Consider the following 16886-nt stretch of genomic DNA (forward strand, 5'->3'; position numbering starts at 1 on the left):
ATAAAATAAAAAATAAAATAAAATAAAATAAAATACTATTAAACTTAAAAAAAAAAAAAAAAGGCCTGTTCCACACAGGGGTGCGTCACCTGGTCTCTGAGTAAGTGTGGGAGGCTGGTGGGGCAGGCTGATGGACAAGGAAAAAGTTTAGTTTAAAAGGTAGTATTTGGGGCACCCGGGTGGCTCAGTGGGTTAAAGCCTCTGCCTTCGGCTCGGGTCATGATCCCAGGATCCTGGGATCGAGTCCCGCATCGGGCTCTCTGCTCAGCGGGGAGCCTGCTTCCCTTCCTCTCTATGTGCCTGCCTCTCTGCCTACTTATGATCTCTGTCTGTCAAATAAATAAATAAAATCTTTTAAAAAATAAAATAAAAGGTAGTGTTTGCTGAGGTGCTTGGGCGGCCCATTCGGCTAAGCGACCAACTCTTGATTTTGGCTCAGGTCATGATCTCAGGATCCTGAGATCGAGCCCCGCATTGGGCTCCCTGCTCAGCAGAGCGTCTGCTTGAGATTCTCTCTCTCCCCCCGCCCACCCGTCCATTCTCTCCTCTAAAATAAATAAATAAATCTTTAAAAATTTTTTGTTTTAAATAGTATTCGCTTTGGGGGCGGGGCTCAACCTTATGGGGGTAATGGCAGACATCTGGGGGATTCTTGTGAGAAGCTGGCATGGCTGAGGTAAATGCTGGCGTCTGGGGATATCTGACCACCACCCTAGGGTAGAATGAAAGGAAGTGAGACCAGGAGACAAAGCTGGGGCCTGATAAAGGGTTTGGACTCTGTGCTGATGATGGAGACCCAGCTCTCCAGCCAGTGGAAGCTGCTGGGAGTTACTAAGCACAGAGAGGGTTGGGATTTGATCCAAAATTTAGAAAGATCGATCTGGTGGCTGTGTGGTGGTTGGCCAGGATAGGGGAGGGACTGGAAGCAGGGAGACCAGCAGGAAGACCCGTGACAGGTGGCACTGGCCTGAGCTGACACAGGGACCATGGATTTGGAGAAGACCAGAGAAAGGCTGTGGTTAATACTGCCCCGGGGATAAAGCTAGTACTAAGTCAATACTATGTATTTAGGGGGTCTTGGGCTTTGGACACCCATGCAAGAGCTCATTTTGTCAAAAGGAGACTCTCCGATAAATTGTATTTTTTAAAGATGTATTTATTTATCAGAGGGGAGGGAGGGGCAAAGGGTAAAGGAGAAAGGCAGACTCCCAACTGAGCGTGGAGCCCAATGCGGGGCTCGATCTCACAACCCTGAGGTCATGACCTGAGCCGAAATCAGGACTCTGTATACTTAACCACCCAGGTGCCCTTCTCTGCTAAATTCTTGACTTATCCAGCCTCCAGAAGGTAAAGAAAGGACAGAGGAGGGAGGACGAAGGGAAGGTGTGAGTGTGCATCACGAAGAGGAGGGGTTAACCCCACCTGCCGGATGAGTCCATGAGCTTCTGTTTCTCTGCCTAAAGTCACACAGCTAGTAGGTAGAAGTCAGTTCCGCGCTCCCCAAAAGGAAACAGCCACCCCGGACCCCATTTGGAGCAGTGAGGAGGCTCCTGCCAGGTACAGATGTGCCATATTTCCTTTGAGTTGAGACCTCAGAGGAAGGAAATGTGTGTAAGAGCAGACCAGTGCCCTGAGCTGAAGAAGAACGGATTTGCGAAGGCCTGAGGACAGGCAGTGTGGAGAAGCGGGGAAGGCATTTTTCTAGGGACCGGGACTGGCCGTATTCAGCTGAAGGGTCAGGTCCCATCCTCCCTCCCACCCATCCCCATCTCCAGCTGCCTGCCTGAGTCCCACCCCAAAACCCAGTATAGGTAAGTGCAAGTCCAGACGGACCATTCGGTGATGTGCACATTTTCTTCAAACTGAATGACCAAGCTTCAACCCAAAGCTGCAAGGGGCATCCGGAGGGCTCAGTTATCCCGGGGGCTGTGAGAGCGCTCTCTGCCGGCCCATCCTGGCCCCTGGAGGCCTCCGTTCTGCACTCAGATGCGGCGGGCAGTCAGTCTTCGGTTTTAATTCCTGTGAAACGAGGATATCATTGTCCCTGCCTTTTCTCGCACATCAGAGCCATAGGAGACATAAGGCAAGGGAGGGGCTTAAAAGAGGAGTCATCTCAAAGTGAGCGCTCAGTACCTACCTGGGGCCTGGAATCTCATTTTCCTGCTGATCGGTGCCACGGAGTCCCGAGGGCCAAGCAAATCTCTTCTCTGCTGCCATCTAGTGTGAATCTTGGGGATGACACGTGAGCTGAGGCAGGCGGGAGGAGCTCTCTGGTGGTCACCTGGGTCCTGAGAGCTGCCCGCTGGGATGTGGTGAGACGTGACGCGGCCTCTCACACCCCAAATGGACAGCTTTCTCACCTGACTCAGACCTCTGCGTGCCTTACGCTACCCTCTCCTCGTGGCTTCCCCACCTCCCCTTTTTAATCAACAGGGTGTTTAGAGTCACAGCACAGTGTAAGTCACAGCACTCGGGACAGTGGAGTGTAAACCAGATTTATTTTGCAAGTAAAAGAGGCAGCCCAGGAGAGCCAGGACAAAAGGAATCAAGGCTGAGAGGTCTGGGGGATTGCAGTCCCCCTGGGAGAGCTGGGAAGGCAGGCCGTGGAGTGACCCCAGGGCCCCGGCTTGGTTGGTGGCCGCGGCTCTAGGGGTCTCAGGCGCTCATCTCCACGTGCAGCATTTGCAGGAGGAGCTGAACACCAGGCTCTGTGGACAGCTCTGCTGGAACAGCCTCCCCCCTGCACAGGTGTAGTAGCTGCTCCGGTCCTGAGGGTTAGGGTAGAGCCCGTCGGCTTTGCCTCGGCAGAAGGTATCCTGTTTGAGGCCGGGGCCATGCTCAGGTTTAGGAGGCTGGCCTGGTATGGGGACTTCAGGTTCTATGGTGCCTAAAGGCATAGAGGGAAGACCTGGGGAAAGAGGGAAGATTCAGCCAGGTCTCCCCCAAGGGATCCCAACCCGCAGGCAGAGAGCGGCCAGGCGCCCCAGGTGGAAAACAGCCTGACAGCATCCATGCCCTGCGGCACTGCTCAGCGGGACACGTGGGGGCAGGCCGAGGGCAAGAGGCCATCAGTAGCCATCTCCTATCTGCACAGACCAGCAAGGACCACTGGGGGTCTCGCACTGCAGGCCGAGGGCAAACTTTCCCTTTAAAAGGAGAGGAGCGAGCTGCGGTTCCGGGCTGAGGGCCCCCAGAGGGAAGCCCCGGTTACCAACACCCCCAAAGGGCATTGCCACAGTTAGAAAGGGGAAGAAGAGCCTGGGGAGAGAACGGTTTCACAGTTTCCTTAGCCCCCCGAGCGCATGAAATTTGGGAAATTGCAGTATTGGGCAAAGTTGTTTCCTCAGAAGGAGCCAGGACCTGCAGCTCACAGAGGGGGTGTTGGTACCCTAGCCACGGATTCTGCCTCTGTCCCTGGCTCTTTACTCACTCAGCTCCAGCTGCAGTGCCTTGATGAGGGGGTAGTGGCCCTGGTTACAGAAGAAGCCAGCGAAGTCGTCCATGTCCAGTGCCCAGACCATGGCCCCGCCCAGGCCCTTCTGCTTCAGGTAGCTGGCCTGTGTGGGGAGCAAGGTACAGGTGGCGGAGCCCGGGGCAGCCTGGGCAGGCCGCCCCACAGTCCCTCCTCTGGCTTCCTCACTGAGACGGGGCTCTTGTTCCCAGCACCCCCAGGCCAGGAGTGGTCCAGGCTGCCGGAGACAGGCCCAGGCTGGAAGCCCAGGAGACTGAGACCTGATCCCCACTGTGCATAAGTCATTCTGGAATCCTCCCATCTCAGCAGGAGTATGGCCTGGGGTGGGGGTGAAGGTGGAGGTATGAGGAGTGAGTGTGTGTGGACTTCCCTAGGTTGGAAGCTTTAACATCTCCATCTTTCCTGGGCTGAGCTGCTATGTTTGGGGGCACTGCCTGCTGGTTGTGATGAATCCAGTTACCATAGGGATGACAAAGCTTCCCCAGAAATCTGATCAATTTCCTATCTTCAGGTCTTTGTCCTCCCTTGAGGGCCTTCTCTCCCCCACTAGGTCCCCAACTCGTCCCCGGGAAAGGGTTGTGTGTTCTCTTAAGGGGCTTCCCTATCCCCCTAAGCCTGCCAGAGGTCGGGGGAGGCCCTGGCGTGAGGCGGGGGCTGGAGGGTAGGGCAGGTTTGAGGCCCACGCCCCTTCTCTGCTTTCAGACTTTCTCAAAGACCCTTCCATCATGACCCCTTCTCCTGTCTCCTCCAGCTGGGATCACACTCCCTGCTCAATTCTTCCAGAGCCCTTGATCTACCCTTCTAGGAAGACCTACTGTTCCCTGCATCGGAAGGGAAGTGACTTGTCCAGAAGGCGCCCTGCGGTGCCTCTATAGGAGGTCACGATCTCATGGGGGAGAGAGTCATGGAAACACATAAATGCAGGGGTGGGGGTGGAGGGATGGGGTAACTGGGTGATAGACCTTGGGGGGGGCATGTGATGTAAAGAGCACTGGGTGTTGTATAAGACTAATGAATCACAGACCTGTACCTCTGAAACCAACATTTTATGTTACTCAATTAAATTTAAATTTAAAAATGTCAAAAAAAAAGAGAAAGAAATACATAAATGCACTCTTTTTCAGCCACTGATACTGAGCAAGAGTCAGTTGGGGTGGGTCATATAAGTAAACCAAAAAGTCTATACTCTGAACATGCACCAAATATTGTCAATGAGCTGAATAAAAAATACACCTCACTGTATGTATTTCTCCTCTCCCTATGTCTGTAGAATTTGTATTTTGTTGAATACAAATGCAAGTATGTCAGAAAATACAAATTCTTTCAAGAGTGGTACTCATGGTAGAGTGACTTTTTGTGATCGCGTCTTTTCTTAATCAATAGGTGGTAAAAATGTAAAATGCTATCACGAGAAGGTCTGTGACATGTTGAGATATTTTAAAGGAGACTTCTCTTTGAAGAGGTTCCGAATGCTACCGTTTAGTGCTGTTGACAGCCTCGGGCCCACCCAGGTCCACCCGCTCCCAGCAGGGCTGGGTCTCACCTTGGTTTTGAAGCTCCGCACATCATCGAAACCCACCCACTGGTTGCCCTGGAATGCATAGGGCACCTTCTGGTCCTCGATTCTGTGCTGAGTGGCCCCCTTCCAGGAGCAGACCTGCAGGAGCAGAGGGCAGAGCTGGGGAGCCTGGGGAAGAGGGACCTGTGCCTCCTTGGCCAAGAGGAGACCGGAGAGTGGAAAACTCCTGTCTGAGGGAACTTGCAGGACCTAGGAGGTTCTAGATTGAATGACCTAGAACCCCCCATTTAATGAGGCACTGGAGCTTAACAGTGATACGAGATGACAGATAGGGATGGAATTCACCAGGCCAGAATTTGCCTGTCATCCTCATTCAGAAACTATGGGAGAAGCAGCAGCCCCCCACCCCACCCCATATGAGGGGTGACTGTGGATTCTCCTACCTCATAGTAGGCCAGCAGCCCTCCCTCTCTGGTGAAGGGGCCAGGGGTTCCAGGCCCTGTGGTTGGGGCCCCCACTCCAGTGTCTGATGGGGAGGCCAGGGTGAAGGAGCGTCCGTAGGTGGGCATGCCGAGGATCAGTTTGTTGGCAGGGGTCCCCTTCTGCAGCCACAGCTGCACGGCAGAGTCCTGATGAGGGATGAGGAGGGGCCGGGTTAACTCACTTTGCCTTTGGCCTGGTTCTGGCCGTCCAAAGCCAGGAGCTTCAGAGGAACATCACAGGCCTTAGTAGTGTTCCAAGCCTGTCCTGTCTTCTTTAGGTCCTGCCTTAGATCCTTGACCCCAAAGACAGAGAAGCCTCATGGCACTCTGGCCGACGAGCATGAGCTTTGGAGTCTGACAACTGTTCACAGAGCCAATGTTTAGGGACGGCCCCGCCTGGCACCGGGCTAGATGCTCCGGATGCGTCAATGCGCCAAGCGGCCAAGATCCCCGCCTGGGTCGGCCACGTCACTACTTCACCTTGCTGAGCCTCCGGCTTCCTGTCCATGACATGGAAACAGTTAAAATTGCAAGAATTGTAAGATATGACGCAGCTAGACGGTCCAGCAAAACGTGAAGAAGGTCCAGCAAGGTGAAGCTGTGATCACGCTTGTGCTCATTGTCGTTTGAAGTTCCACTGAGTACAGGAGCCGGGAATCCGGTCTCCTTTATCTCTACATCCCCCGTGCCTAGAACAGTGCTCAACACTTGGGTGCTCCAACAGGAAGAACCAATGAACACACGGCGTCCTCATGTGTCCCCGACCAGGGCTTTCCCCCTCACGCACGACTTGACGTGACACCCCCTGCCTGTGGCATGCGGAGGTACCCAGTCTAAGGATTTGGAATAAATGAATAGGGAAGACCCCGCCCCCAAGTCAGGATTATAGGCTCGCTTCCCCCAGGAAGCAGCACCGTTCAAATCCAAGTCCTCCTGTCACTCGGTCCCCTCCCAGCACTTAAGGAAGGGACACGTCTCACTAAATGCATCTGTATTTCTTTCTTTCTGCTGGTCTACATGATTTATCTCTGATCAGACTGGAGCTTTCCGAAGGCAGAGGGTGGGACCCCCCTGCTGAGCTCTATGGCACTTTGTGCACGTTTCGAAAAGTCACTCTGTGGCCAGAAGCAGTCGTGGACACACAGTACAGAGAGCAGAAGGCCTCCTCGTAAGAGGAGAAGGGCCTCCTTTCCCCTACGTGGATCCAGGGCACACAGCCCAGAGAGCACAGTGCTGGTGGGACTTCTGGGCCCTCGACTCTCAGCTGAACATCTCTGGGTATTTCCCTGCTGGGCTGGGCTGGCTTCCCCCCGGGACCCGCATAGTTTTCCAGATGGGGGTGCAGGGGCTGGGCTCAGTGTGAACTATGGATGCCTGACTCAAATACCCAAAGATGTGTCCCTTATTTGTGAAAGAGCCCCAGAATTCGAAGATGTTCTATCCTAGCTGATACACTAGGATGTGGGCTCCCCAAAATTAAAAAGCATTTTTATTTAGGGTGTTTTTGTTTGTTTGTTTATTTTGAATAGAAATAATATGGTTGTTCTTAACTTTTTAAAAAATGTAGAGTGGGCTTATAAAAAACCCTCTGGGCTGCTCCACCAGGGTGAGCCGGGCACGAAGCCTCCACCCACCCCAGCCTGAAACCAAACCTGCCCTTTCCAGGGTCTGGGGTGGGGGAGGAGGAGGCCCAACCCCGAAGGACATCCGCTGATGTGTTATTAGCTTGGGAAAGCTTCCGCCTCCGAAAGCACCTTCCAGAAGGTCAATCAGAGTGACCAGGAGGGAAAGTTTACGCATGGTCTTAAAGGAAATGCGGTGGGGGATGTGAAGAAAGTGAGAAGTCATTTTTGCAGGACATTGAAGGTCAAAGACAGCCTCCCAATGAGTCACTGCTTTGTTTGATGTCGTTAAATTGGTTTGCTGTGTCTACTATCAGCCAGGATGCTAAACAGGAGAACAGGAGTAAGTTTTCCCCTCAGCACTTGCACAGGAGGAGAAAAGAAACAAGCAAAGGAAGGGAAAGTCCCAGCAACTCTGCGCTGTTGGTTATCCTGCTTTTGTTTCCATTAGGGCCTCAAACTGGGGGCCCCTGGGGGGCTCAGTCAGTTAAGCTCTGTCTTTGGCTCAGGTCAAGATCCCAGGGTCCTGGGATCAGGCTCCCAGCTCAGCGGGGAGTCTGCTTCTCCCTCTCCCTCTGTCCCTCACCACCACCCGGCCCAGGCTCCTGCTCTCTCTCAAATAAATAAATAATAAATAAATAAAATCTTAAAAAAAAAAAAAAAAGGCCACTTGATAGGGCCTGGGGATGGTGAGTACTGCCTCCTCCCCGCAGCTACTCACCACGTTCAATTCGGCTGCTGACCCGCTCTCCCCCTGCCTCTTGTAGAGGGGGCTGTTGTGTCCAGTGGTCTTCTCAAAAGAGCCATGGAAGTCATAAGCCATGAGGCTAAGAAAGTCCAGGTTCCTACAGGAGGTGTGGAGAGAAGGGTGAGGGGCTAGCGAACAACCCCTCCTTGTTCCTTCCTGCCCTCCCTGTGGGGCCAAGGACGGGCCCTCATGGTAAGAGACAGGGGTGCAGGTCACCCTCAATCTGTAAGAGGTGATTAGACAGCACTGCCTTATTCCCCCTAAGCTGCCAGTATTGCGGTCACTGTCATTCACACTGTGGGGTTAGCAACTCCCATCTTGGGCATCCTTCCTCCAGCAAGCTCAGGACACCTCGTGCTTTCACCATTTTGGAGGGAAATCTAGCTCAGTGTTGCTCAAATTTTTGTGTGCCCACGAATCACCTGCGAACCTCATCCAAACACAGGCCCTACTTTAGGAGGCCTGTGGTAGGGTCAGAGATTCCACGTCTCTAACAGGCACGCGGGTGCACACGCAGCACGTCAGCGTGCAGGAATTGAGAGGACTCGTCCTCTGGCCTTCACGCTTGCCCTCAGAGGGTACTTGATGTTAAGACTGAGTTTCCAAGGAAAAGGGCAAGGATTCCGAAAGAGATCATCGGGACCCTGGAGCAGCAGACATAGGGAGCAGATCCTTCCTGGGTGCACTGCTGGAGGGGCCAGTCTTTTCCAGAACGACACCTCGCAGGTGAGCACCTGCTCTCCTCCTGGGGCAGCTCAGCTTCAGAGGGCGCGGGTTCCATACCATATGCCTGAGACTCACCGAGCAATTTTTTCCACCTCGTATCCGGCTTCTATGTTTGTTCTCCCGGCTGGGACTGCTGCGCTCAGAAGAAGGCGTTCCTTCCCCGAAGTCTGGGCTTCCTGTTGGAAGGCTTTGGCCAGGTCCTGCAGGGGCAGCTCAGAGTGAGTCCAGAGGCAGGGACCAGTTATGTCCCTGGGGGCTCCAAGCAGATACTCCCCTTTGGGAGTCTGAAAACTGACCGCAGGGCTGGTCTGTGCTATGCTAACACAAAAGACAGTGGGCCCTGGGGACAGAGCAGCACTCACGTGTCCCCTGAGGCCGCTGATCTGGGCCCCCCTGGCCAGCGGGGTGACCCCCTTCCCTGCCCAGCCACACCTGCACCAGGGCTGTGAAGCGCTGCTTGTCTGAGGGAGGGCTCCCCCGGCTTCCTGGGTACTCCCAGTCAAGGTCAAGGCCATCAAAACCATGATTGCGCAGAAACTTAATGGCTGAGTTGACAAAGATCTGACGGTTGCTGGCTGTCGCCACCATATCTGTGAACCTGTGGGGTGATGAAGGGCTTTGTGGGCCTTCCTTGCTGACAGGGGCTCTCTCTCTCCCTCAGACGCAAGTGAGAAACTCCTCTGGATATTGGTGGCCCGCCATTGGGCCCGGGGGGATGCTGGGAGGGCTGCGTCAGAGGCCTGCTGCAATGTTGGCCGTGGAGCTATCAGCCTGGCCTTGGAAAAGAGACGGTCCTGAAGTGTGTCCTGTCCCCAGGGCACACTGACTTGTCTGGAGCTTTGCCTCCCAAATTCCCTCCACCAGCCTGCTGCCATGTCCTTGCTCAGGAAATGTCCTACCCTGAATGGGAGCTAGCTGTCACCCCAGCGGGGAGGTTTAGAAAAGAAGAAAGATCAGTTTCTAAAATGAACGGGGAGAGTACAGCGAGGTTAGTGAGGATCTGGGCAACCCGAGAGCCAGCTGCTCTGTCCCTGGTCGGTTCACATGGTCATTTTCTTCAAACTCACATACGTAAAAGGCTGTGCTATTACCAGACCAGAGCTCCTCGAAATCCCTCGCTGCCTGAGGAGCCTCCTCCCCACATCCTCCTGACTCCCAGGATCCCTCTAAGAAGTGTCTCAAGGTTATAGACTGATCTTATTTTAGTTGGTTTTCTATTGATTAATTAATTAATTATTTAATTAATTAAATTAGTTCTGAAGTGGGTTTGACGTGCCAGGATCCTCAGGCTAAGAACCCCTTATTCCAGTAAAAAAATCTGCATATATACAGTATTTGGGGAAGGTGGGTCATAAATTTCATCGGGTTTTCAAAAGGGTCCATGATCCAGAAAGTTTTAGAAATGGGATGTCTGGGTGGCTCAATTGGTTAAGTGTCTGCCTTCAGCTCAGGTCATGATCCTGGGGTCCTGGGATCAAGCCCCAAATCGGGCTCTTTGCTCAGTGGGAAGCCTGCTTCTCCCTCTGTCTGCCGCTCCCCCTGCTTGTGCTTTCTCTCTCTCTCTCTCTCTAACAAATAAATAAATAAAATCTTAAAACAAACAAACAAAAAGTTTTAGAAAGAATAGTTTAGAACTTTGGGAACCTTGTATTCTGGACTTTCTAGGAAACGTCTAGATTCAAATACCTCATTCCGTTATCTCTATAATTCCTCAAAAATGTTCTAGAAATGCCAGTATTTTTGGCAGCCAAGCTCGCTCTCACAGACGGCCTTTGACACCCAGAAGTGGAACAAAAATTCTCAGATAAGATATCCTGTTTTAGAGCTCAGAAAATATAGACACTCTATGTTCCCTGGGATTAGTTAGGACTCTCCCTTGACCCATTTCTTGGAGGAGGAGACTGAGAACTGGAACGGGGTCAGAATCTGTCCTGTGCTGCTGGCAAGGCTGCATGTGTAACAAACATTCTGGAGCTCAGCCTCCTCCACGGCCCTCCCAGGGAGGTACCAAGAGCTCAAGAGGAAGGTCAGCCCCCAGACTCCAGGCTCCCCTCCCGACCCCTTCGCTCTGATTACACTTCAGCCTGGTCTGATTCCCTGACCAGGGCTCTCTCTTGCCAGCGAGTCAGGTCCCACCCAGTGGCTCTGCCATACAGGTGTCCACGGCCAACTCACTTCTGGGTGCCGAAGTTCCAGCCCCCAATGGCAAGCAGTGTCTTCAGCTTGGGATTCCTAGGAAAGACAACACACATGCTGGGATTTACAGATTGTAACACCCAGCCAGCTCTGGGGCTCACCTCACTGATGGAGAAAGCAAGGGGTGGTGGGTGCCCTGATGGGCGCTGATGGGGTGGGGGTTGTGTAAGTCCCTATGCACAGCTCTAGATTGGGAAAGAAAAGGCACGTCCCTGCCTCCAAGGGCTCCCATCTCGCTGGGGAGATAGACACACAAAGAACTCAGAAGTGAGAGGTCAGGTGGATCCACAGAGAGGCTTTGTCAAAGTGGGGATGATGCTTGAGCTAGAGGATGGATAGACTTTAGGAGGAAGAAGGGCCTGCATTCCCAGCAGAGGGAAGCAGTTTCCCAACCCAGAGCCCACGTAGACTTAAACTGGAAGGGGCCTTAAGGAGTCCCTGTCTATGCCTACCTCTTCCACGTAAGCACGGGAAAGCCCAGAGAGGTGATGCGACTTGCCCAAAGCCACACAGCAGGTCTATAGCCTAACTGCAGTGCTGGGGAAGATTTCTGGCTCTGAGAGGAGGTACCCGGCTTCTCTACTTCCCATCCCCCTCCAGAGCAGCTCACATCTTCTTCAGGCCGTTGAACTCCTGGTATAACACCTCGTCATTCCACTCTATAGAACTGAGCTGGTGATTGTTCATGCCGGCAAAGGCATAGATGAGGTGGGTGCACAGGTTTGGGTCCACATCCTTGGGTAGGAAGCGAGCGGCCCCCTGTCTGTACTGGGCCCAGTTGGTGAAGTAGCAAACCAGCTTTGCGGCAGAGCCTGGCCATTGGGGACAAAGAAAAGAAATGGTGGTCATAAAGGTCCGCTGAGGACTGGCACCTTCTGCCCAGGGCAGAACCTACATAATGTCAGAGACTCTGGACCGGCTGAAGGCAGGGAGGCAGAACTTTCAAAATGCAGTATGGAATACTTCAGAAGTTTCATTCAAACGCAAACACATGAAGTAGCAAGAAAGAGGGCCCAGTTACATGCTTGCATTTATGTTTTAGTCTTGCTTTAAAAAGTTTTATTTCTTGCAGAGAATCTAGGTTTATTAATATCGCTGATAAAGTTCTAACGAAGAGCTTATTTAATCTAGGAAAAGGTGGGGCACGTGGGTGGCTCAGTTATTAAGCGGCTGCCTTGGGCTCAGGTCATGATCCCAGGGTCCTGGGATCAAGTCCCGCATCGGGCTCCCTGCTCAGAGGGAAGCCTGCTTCTTCTTCCTCTCCCACTCCTCCTGCTGTGTTCCCTCTCTCACTGTGTCTTTCTCTGTCAAATAAATAAATAAAAGCTTTAAAAAAATTAATCTAGGAAAAGGCAGCTTATTTCTGGAATCCCCAGGAAGTTTGGGAACTTTGGGGGAGGGGTGCCTGTTTCTAGGGGTTGGTCTAGCAGTCACGGCCCCCATAGAGGCCAGCTTTATGCTAGGTTGACCAGATAACCAGACAGGGAGAAGGCTGATTTTTTATTCCTGCATCTGTCAGAAATGCATTTTGGGGCGACTCCCTCTTCAGCTCTAGCCCAGGGCCCCTATTGGAAAATGACTGTGTGGTCTCTGAGGTCTCTTCCAGAACTTGTGGTCTATGAGGGTATGGTTTGCACGAGCCAACATATTATGCCACGGACTTGGCGGAATCATGGGTTTGTACTGGAGCACATCTATGGCCAGTGTCTAGACCCTAGGACTTCCTTTAGCCCCGAGAGGGTCTCTCTGTAGTCCCCTTTGGCTTCTAAGTGGCTAGTGAGAGGTCAGGCGAGGAAGAGGAGGGTGCAAAGTGTCTACAGGAGGCTGTGTGGAAACCCAGAGCATGAGGGGCTGTCTGGGACTCCCCTGGGCAGATGGATGCTCCCGAAGGAGAAGTTGGAATCCTTGGGGGGTCACCGGCTCTAGCCAGAGCCCATGCAGGAGTAGAACTTGCCAGTGGGGGCTGGAGATGTAGCCTGCACTGATGTAGGAGGAGGACTGGTGAACTCCTCAAAGCAAAGGGTTAACCCGGAGAACAAAACATCCTAGGACTATCTAGGAGGAAGCATGGAGGTCCCTCTTATATCGTATCTTGTTATATCAAATATCATGCATGGATTTTTGTACTATAGTGGCAATAAAATGCGGTGGTTAAAAGCAGGGTCTCTGGAATTGTAATGCCTGGGCTGAAATCCCAGCTCTGCCACCTTCCAGCCAGGTTACTCAGCTTCCCGCTCCAAACCATGAGAATGATCATGGTTTCTACCTCAAAGGACTGTTGTATGAATAAAGAGTAAATATATTATGTTAAATACTCAGAACAGTGCTAGCGGACAGCAAGCTCTATTCTAAGTGCTTTACATGTATTAACCCTTCATTCACACAAGACTCTGTTAATATATACACCAGACCATAAGCCCAGAGTAACTTGGACTGAAGCTTTTAGGGAAATCTTCAACCTTTCTTCCCCATGTTTGTTTTTTCTGTGGCTCCTGGCTGTTGCCTCCTGTGAGACGAGGAGGACAGCCGTTTGTCTAACATCACAGCCCAGCCTCAAGATGAGGGTCTGAGGAGCCAGCATTCCTGGAGCTGCTGACGCACAAGGAGTGGGGTGGGAAGGGAACCCCAGAATCCTAGTTGCTGAGCATCCCCCAGAGATCTCTCACCTGTCTGAGATGGGAAGAGGTCCCCTCGGGCTCTCCCGAGCCCTATATGCCATCAGTCCAACAGAAACAGGAGTGAGTGTGTTGTCCAGGCAGAGCTAAGGGGCTGGGGCATGGAGCTGGGTGAGACTTGGGCTCCTTACCTCCAGTAGCTCACCGCCTGGTCGGGGAGACATCTAGGCTGATAATTAGCAACACTGACGTACACATAGGGAAATGTGTTCAGCTCTGTGAGAGCACAGAGGTTGGAGCAAGGACCTCAGGGAAGACCTGAGAGAGCTTGACAGTGAAGTTGGCCCCAGACACACGCAGTTCAGCTAGTGGGTAAGGCGGTAAGAACCTGTTCCTGGCACAAGGACACCTGCAGTGGTCTGACCTTTGGAGGAGAGGCCCCACGGAAAACTGGCGAGAGCTCTCAATGTGGGGTGGGGGTCGGGGTGCGGAGTGAGTGGGGAGGGGAGCAGAGGGAAGAGGCTGAGGGAACCCAGGGCTAGCCTCAAGAAGGTGCCGCTTACCCTCCCCCTCCAAAAAAAAGGGGGCGTCCAACTCTTGATCTCAGCTCAGGTCTTGATCTCAGGGTTGTGAGTTCAAGCCCCTTGTTGGGCTCCACGCTGGGTGTGGAGCCTACTTCAAACAAACAACAATCAAACAAACAACAAAACAACAAAACTACAAAGAAGATTCCACTCACCCCATTGGATTGTCAGCAGAACCATCAAACCTAAGGCGGCACAAGAGAGAAGGCAGAGGTTAACTGGTCATTCGTATTTTTCCCGGACCCTGTCTGCTTCTTGAAGCCTGGGAGGTAGGGGTGGTCAGAGAGGGATAGGCAAAGGATGGTTTTCTCCGAATCAAACTTCTGTCCAAAAGGGACCGAGGAGGGCACTGGGTCCATCCCTTCACCCCGGCCAGATGGCAGGGGCCCCTCCCTGGCCTGGACTAGCCCCAGAGCTGATGGAAGTTTCTGCGAGAGAAGACGGCTCCTCCCTAGAGCGTCAGTGGAGAGCGGAGTGTATTTAGGAAGATTCTAGGAAAACCCCTGACTCGTGAGGTTTCAGAGAGAATGTTTCTCTTTTGGAGCAAGCAGAAAACCTGTCCTGGGGCTGTTACGAGCCAGTGTGGAAGGGCTAGGCCAGAGACACCGTCTCTCCGTGTGGCCTCTGTGCCTCTGCTCACCCCCACGAGTTTCCTACTTTGTGCCGCTTTCCCGACACACCTCACAAGAGCTTGGTTGAATTATCAGCATCCTTGGAGACCTCAGGCCCAGCAGGACTCCTTTAGAAAGATTTATTTCACCTTTCTGTTGACCTTGGATGTTCCTGTTATCCTAATAGAACCTTTGCGAACACTTGCAAGGACACCCAAGGTCATGGCTCCCGGGCTGCCCTCTTCTTATGCAACAACCAGCACAGGGTTGAATCCTTGTGGGAAGAATCCATTGCCAGTGGGCATCCCTTGAAAAAGGCCAAACACAGAAGCCTAAGAACATGGAAAGAGAAAACCACCCACTGCCGTGGTGTTCACTGACTCTGGGCTTGCAGGACAGGAGGAGGAAAAGTCCATTTCAGCCAGTTGAGAAAAGCCTTTTCTTGCAGCACAAAGACTCTTGGATTGAAAGAGCCCAGGGGGACCCCACAGGAATGGAATGACCCTCTGAAGTTCTCCCGAATGTTCCTGCTTCCTTGCAGACAGCACCAAGAAGCCGCCTAATAGCTACATTCTCACCTCCTCACAGCTGCCCGTGCCCAGCCCACTCTCCCGGACAGTGCCCACTCACCTGCCCAGGCCATGGACCGTGCCATGGTGCTGGCTCGGCATCAGACTCCAGCCAGTGCCACTGGCATGCTAGACCTTCTCTCCTTTTATCGGGCTGCCCTGTTCCACCAAAGCCTGGAGTGTTGAAATCAGGGGGTGGTGGAGGCGGGAGAGGGGAGCTGGGGTGTGGCGTGAAGGGCTAGGGTGTCACATATCATGGGTTGGGCAAACCTAACACAATGGCCTTTAGCAATTCTTAGTTATCTGGAACAATCACAGAGTGTAAACTGGGCCCTTGGCATGATCCAACTGCGCGGGCCGAGAGAGGGAAGCAGGAAGTGATTCTAAGCATCCTGCTGGATGAGCCTGGTTCTGATTTCCTTGGTTGGGGGTTCGTGAAGACCGTGAGTGACCTATTGCTTAATGGGCTTGGCGGGGGCGAAGAGGAATGATTCACAAGTCAGGGAAGCTGGACTTCTGACCAGCCTGGTGGTTCCTTCTCCACCGTTCCCTCTGGAATTCACTTGCCCTCCCTGTAAGATGATGGGGTTGCAAATATAATATGTATTTCATGAAAATCTTATTTTGTGACCCTCCAAGGCTAGTAATACATTTTATCTGCACTGATTGAGAAAAATATCTAATGACAAACAGCAGCTATGAGCTTGTAGGAGTTTAAAATGTCTTGGTTTTCTTTGTCTTTTTTATTTTTCTTTTTTTTAAAGTAAACTCTATGCCCTACCTGAGCTACACACCACCCCAAGATCAAGAGTCACACACTCCACTGGCTGAGCCAGCCAGGTGCCCCTTAAATGCCTTGTTTCCTATAAATTATATATATATTAATTTCTTACGGCTGCTGTCACATATTCCCACAAACTGGGGAGGCTTAAAACAACAGAAAGTTATTCTCGGTGGTAGAGGCCGGAAGTCTGAAAGTGAGGTGTTGGCAGGGCCATCCGTCCTCTGAAGTTTCTAAAGAAGAATCTTTCCTTGCGCTTTCCAGCTTCTGACAGCTTCTGGGGTTCCATGGCTGGTGGTGGCACCACTTTGCCTACTGCCTCATGGCCTTTCTCCTGTGTCTGTGTATCTTCTGTCACCTCTTAGTAAGACACTTGCCATTGGATCTGGGGCTCACCCTAACCCAGGATGATCTCATCTTGAGATTCTTACCTTAATTACATCTGCAAAGACCCTTATGCCAAATAAGGTCACATTCTGAGGTTCTTTTTTTTGGGGGGGGGTGGCATGGGGAGGAGGACCGTTCAACCGACTATAGGATCTAACCATGTCTGTGCTACTTATTCTGTCTGCAGACAATGTCTGGTGTGTGCATGAACTTTAGGGTCCCAGGCGAAACGTGGCTGATTTTAGGTGATCCGATCTTTGGTCCTTGACCTTAACTTGAGTGGCCTGGCCAGCTGAGTGGGAATGTCCGGTGGGAGACGGCTCTGGGGTCAAGTTGCCTCGATTTTAATCCCCACTCTGCCATTTCCCATCTGCACAACTTCGAGCCAGTTCCTTACCTTCTCTGAGCTCCAGTTTCTTCATCTATAAACTGAAATCCACAGAGGATCGCTGGGGGAAGGCACTACATGCTGCAGCTCTTCTTACTCCCAATTCTGCCCAGTCTCTGGGTGTGTCAGAGCTCAGGGCCCCGGTAACCTCTGTGAGGTCCCTGAGAGGGCTGGACCGCGGTACCC

The 16886-nt window shown here is 52.4% G+C and overlaps 1 protein-coding gene across 3 annotated transcripts; it reads right to left on the reverse strand.

The window, feature by feature from the left end:
- Nucleotides 1-2642: 2642 nt before the first annotated feature.
- On the reverse strand, nucleotides 2643-15310 carry CHIT1 (chitinase 1). Of its 3 annotated transcripts, none has more exons than XM_032878316.1 (11): nucleotides 15206-15310; nucleotides 14120-14149; nucleotides 11376-11577; nucleotides 10745-10801; nucleotides 9002-9167; nucleotides 8645-8769; nucleotides 7817-7940; nucleotides 5435-5620; nucleotides 5016-5129; nucleotides 3431-3557; nucleotides 2643-2908 (listed from the first exon to the last, which is right to left on the reverse strand). In XM_032878316.1, exons 1-11 carry the CDS (start codon nucleotides 15228-15230, stop codon nucleotides 2664-2666), a joined length of 1401 nt encoding a protein of 466 aa, XP_032734207.1. In that variant the 5' UTR covers nucleotides 15231-15310; the 3' UTR covers nucleotides 2643-2663. The 3 variants fall into 3 exon arrangements, with proteins under 3 accessions (XP_032734207.1, XP_032734209.1, XP_032734208.1); XM_032878318.1 differs by lacking the exon at nucleotides 15206-15310 and adding an exon at nucleotides 14645-14741; XM_032878317.1 differs by lacking the exon at nucleotides 15206-15310 and adding an exon at nucleotides 14605-14739.
- Nucleotides 15311-16886: the final 1576 nt, after the last annotated feature.

This window comes from Lontra canadensis, unplaced genomic scaffold, assembly GCF_010015895.1.
Source record: "Lontra canadensis isolate GAN:19392208 unplaced genomic scaffold, GSC_riverotter_1.0 scaffold63, whole genome shotgun sequence".
NCBI classification, from domain to species: domain Eukaryota; kingdom Metazoa; phylum Chordata; class Mammalia; order Carnivora; family Mustelidae; genus Lontra; species Lontra canadensis.

Bases quoted from the DNA above. Each gene is read 5' to 3' on its own strand.
- CHIT1 (XM_032878316.1), bottom strand. From the start codon at position 15,230: ATGGCACGGTCCATGGCCTGGGCAG. The intron at 10,802-11,375 runs GTGAGCTGCTCT...TGTCTTTCCTAG, and splicing joins TTCAACGGCCTGAAGAAGAT to GAATCCCAAGCTGAAGACAC. The intron at 3,558-5,015 runs GTGAGACCCAGC...CTCCCCACACAG, and splicing joins TGCGGAGCTTCAAAACCAAG to GCCAGCTACCTGAAGCAGAA.